Genomic DNA, 2,036 nt, shown 5'->3' with positions numbered 1-2,036 from the left:
CCCATGTTCTTCACGCAAAAGTCACACGAATACCTGCGAAAAGTGGAAATATAAATCGCTGTTTGCAAAAGGCCACGCGGCACCGCGGGAAGGAGCTGGCGCTGTTCTGCAGGCGCCTTGAAAAAGGAAGTTTCCAGCCCCAGTAGTTTCTCGTAGAAACTCAAAAGAAAGGCTTGGATGCCTTTGGGTGCTGTTACCCGCCACGCCGCATGACTCCCTTGCGCTTAGTTACTCATCCACTTAGGTCAGAGGCCACCGATTTCTGTTAAGCTTATACAGTGAAGTGAGGTGGGCGCAGAGTCACTGAAGCCCGGAAGATTGCGGTGGATACCTCATTACGATTCACGGTATAATTGTGTGTGTCCTTGAGTCACAGCTCTGAAACTTGAAGCAAGGCGGGGAAATTAAATCTCAGAAGGCATTCAAGGAGAACTTTGTCCTCCTTGAGCTCCTTGTCCCTGGGACAAGGGCTGACCGGGCTGCGGTGGCATAAATACTTCCCTGCATTTAAAGCAGCGCAACCCCTCCTCCCCAGCGGTCCGGCACTGCTTGAGGTCTGAGTCTTGGTGACACTGCAGTAAGTCCGAAGTTGTGCTGCAGAAGTCCTCCCAGACTTAGCTGCTCCTGCGGGGACTGACCCTATAGCGCAGGAGCCCTATAGCTCCTATCCAGCAGGCCGCACAGCAGATGATCGTATAGCCGAGAGTCGAAGATGCACGTGACACTGGGGGGCTCAGGGGACAGGAGCGACGGGCGCGGGTGCCACGGGGAGGTGATGGTGGCCCTGCAAGGGCAGTTGTGACGGGACTGGCTGGGTGCGTGCCTTCCCGCAGGGTGACCTGCTGCTGCTGGTCTCGGCATGCTGCAGAGCGTCTGTCCTCCCTCGCTGTGGGGACTCGGGTCACCCTGCGGAGCGGGCGCTGGCACGGCGTCATCGCCTCTAAATGGCTCGTGAGCTGCAGAAGGTGTGCAGACCCCAACCCAGCTCTAGGGCTCCTCTTGGCCTCCATGACCTCATACCTGCTCAGGGGCTGTCAGGAGGGTACCAAATGCGGTTCTGCCCACATGATACTGTGATGTGCCATGATCCCAAAAGATGTGGCATCCGATGGTCCTGCTAGCATTGCCGGCAGAGCTGTTACCAATTCATTTTCCATTTTCCCCCCATTCTCCTACTGCTCCTCTTGGTCCCAGGACAGCCTTGCCAGAAACCTCACTGAGAGCTTAACGTCTGCCTTTCCTCTTTCCTTCGCAGGCTATGGGCATGCTGCCCCGGGCACGGACGCTGGCAAAGTCTTCTGCATGTTCTACGCCATCCTGGGCATCCCCCTGACGCTGGTCATGTTCCAGAGCCTGGGGGAGCGCATGAACACTGTTGTGCGGCTGCTGCTCAAGAAGATCAAGAAGTGTCTGGGCATGAGGACAACCAACGTCTCCATGGAGAACATGGTCCTAGTTGGTTTTCTGTCCTGCATGGGGACCCTGTGCATCGGTGCAGCAGCCTTCTCTTATTTTGAGGGCTGGACTTTCTTTCATGCCTATTACTACTGCTTCATAACCTTGACCACTATTGGTTTTGGAGACTTTGTGGCTCTGCAGAAGAATGAGGCTTTGCAAAAGAAGCCCCCGTATGTGGCTTTCAGCTTCATGTACATCCTCGTGGGCCTGACTGTCATCGGCGCCTTCCTCAACCTGGTGGTGCTGCGGTTCCTGACGATGAACTCGGAGGACGAGCGGCGGGATGCCGAAGAGCGCGCCTCGCTGAGGAGAGCGCGGAACAACATCCACCTCAAGCCGAAAGAGGACAGCCGGAGCAGCAATGCTATTTTTCTCCCCGTGGAGGACAGGACGAGCCAGATGAACCTCATCCCACTGATCCAGGAGGACGCAGAGAGGCAGCGGCACCAGTTGGCCAACTCGGCAGCTGCCGTCCCCTCCTTCTGCACATGCCTGTGCTACAGACCTCAGCTGTGCGGCAGCCCCGTGCCCTCCCACCCCGAGACCCTGAGCTGCCACACCAACCCCCTGTATTACAA

General features: G+C 56.8%; 1 protein-coding gene across 1 annotated transcript; it reads left to right on the top strand.

The window, feature by feature from the left end:
• Window positions 1–1,255: 1,255 nt before the first annotated feature.
• Window positions 1,256–2,027, top strand: LOC104624146 (potassium channel subfamily K member 9-like; the record flags this gene model as incomplete). The annotated part of the gene is made up of 1 exon (XM_010291435.1): window positions 1,256–2,027. A coding segment is annotated over one exon (772 nt), but the record flags the coding sequence as incomplete, so codon positions are not given.
• Window positions 2,028–2,036: the final 9 nt, after the last annotated feature.

This window comes from Phaethon lepturus, unplaced genomic scaffold (genome assembly GCF_000687285.1).
Source record: "Phaethon lepturus isolate BGI_N335 unplaced genomic scaffold, ASM68728v1 scaffold32837, whole genome shotgun sequence".
Lineage (NCBI taxonomy): Eukaryota > Metazoa > Chordata > Aves > Phaethontiformes > Phaethontidae > Phaethon > Phaethon lepturus.
The sequence above is the reverse complement of the archived record's forward strand: the minus strand, read 5'-3'. Positions and strand labels throughout refer to the sequence as shown.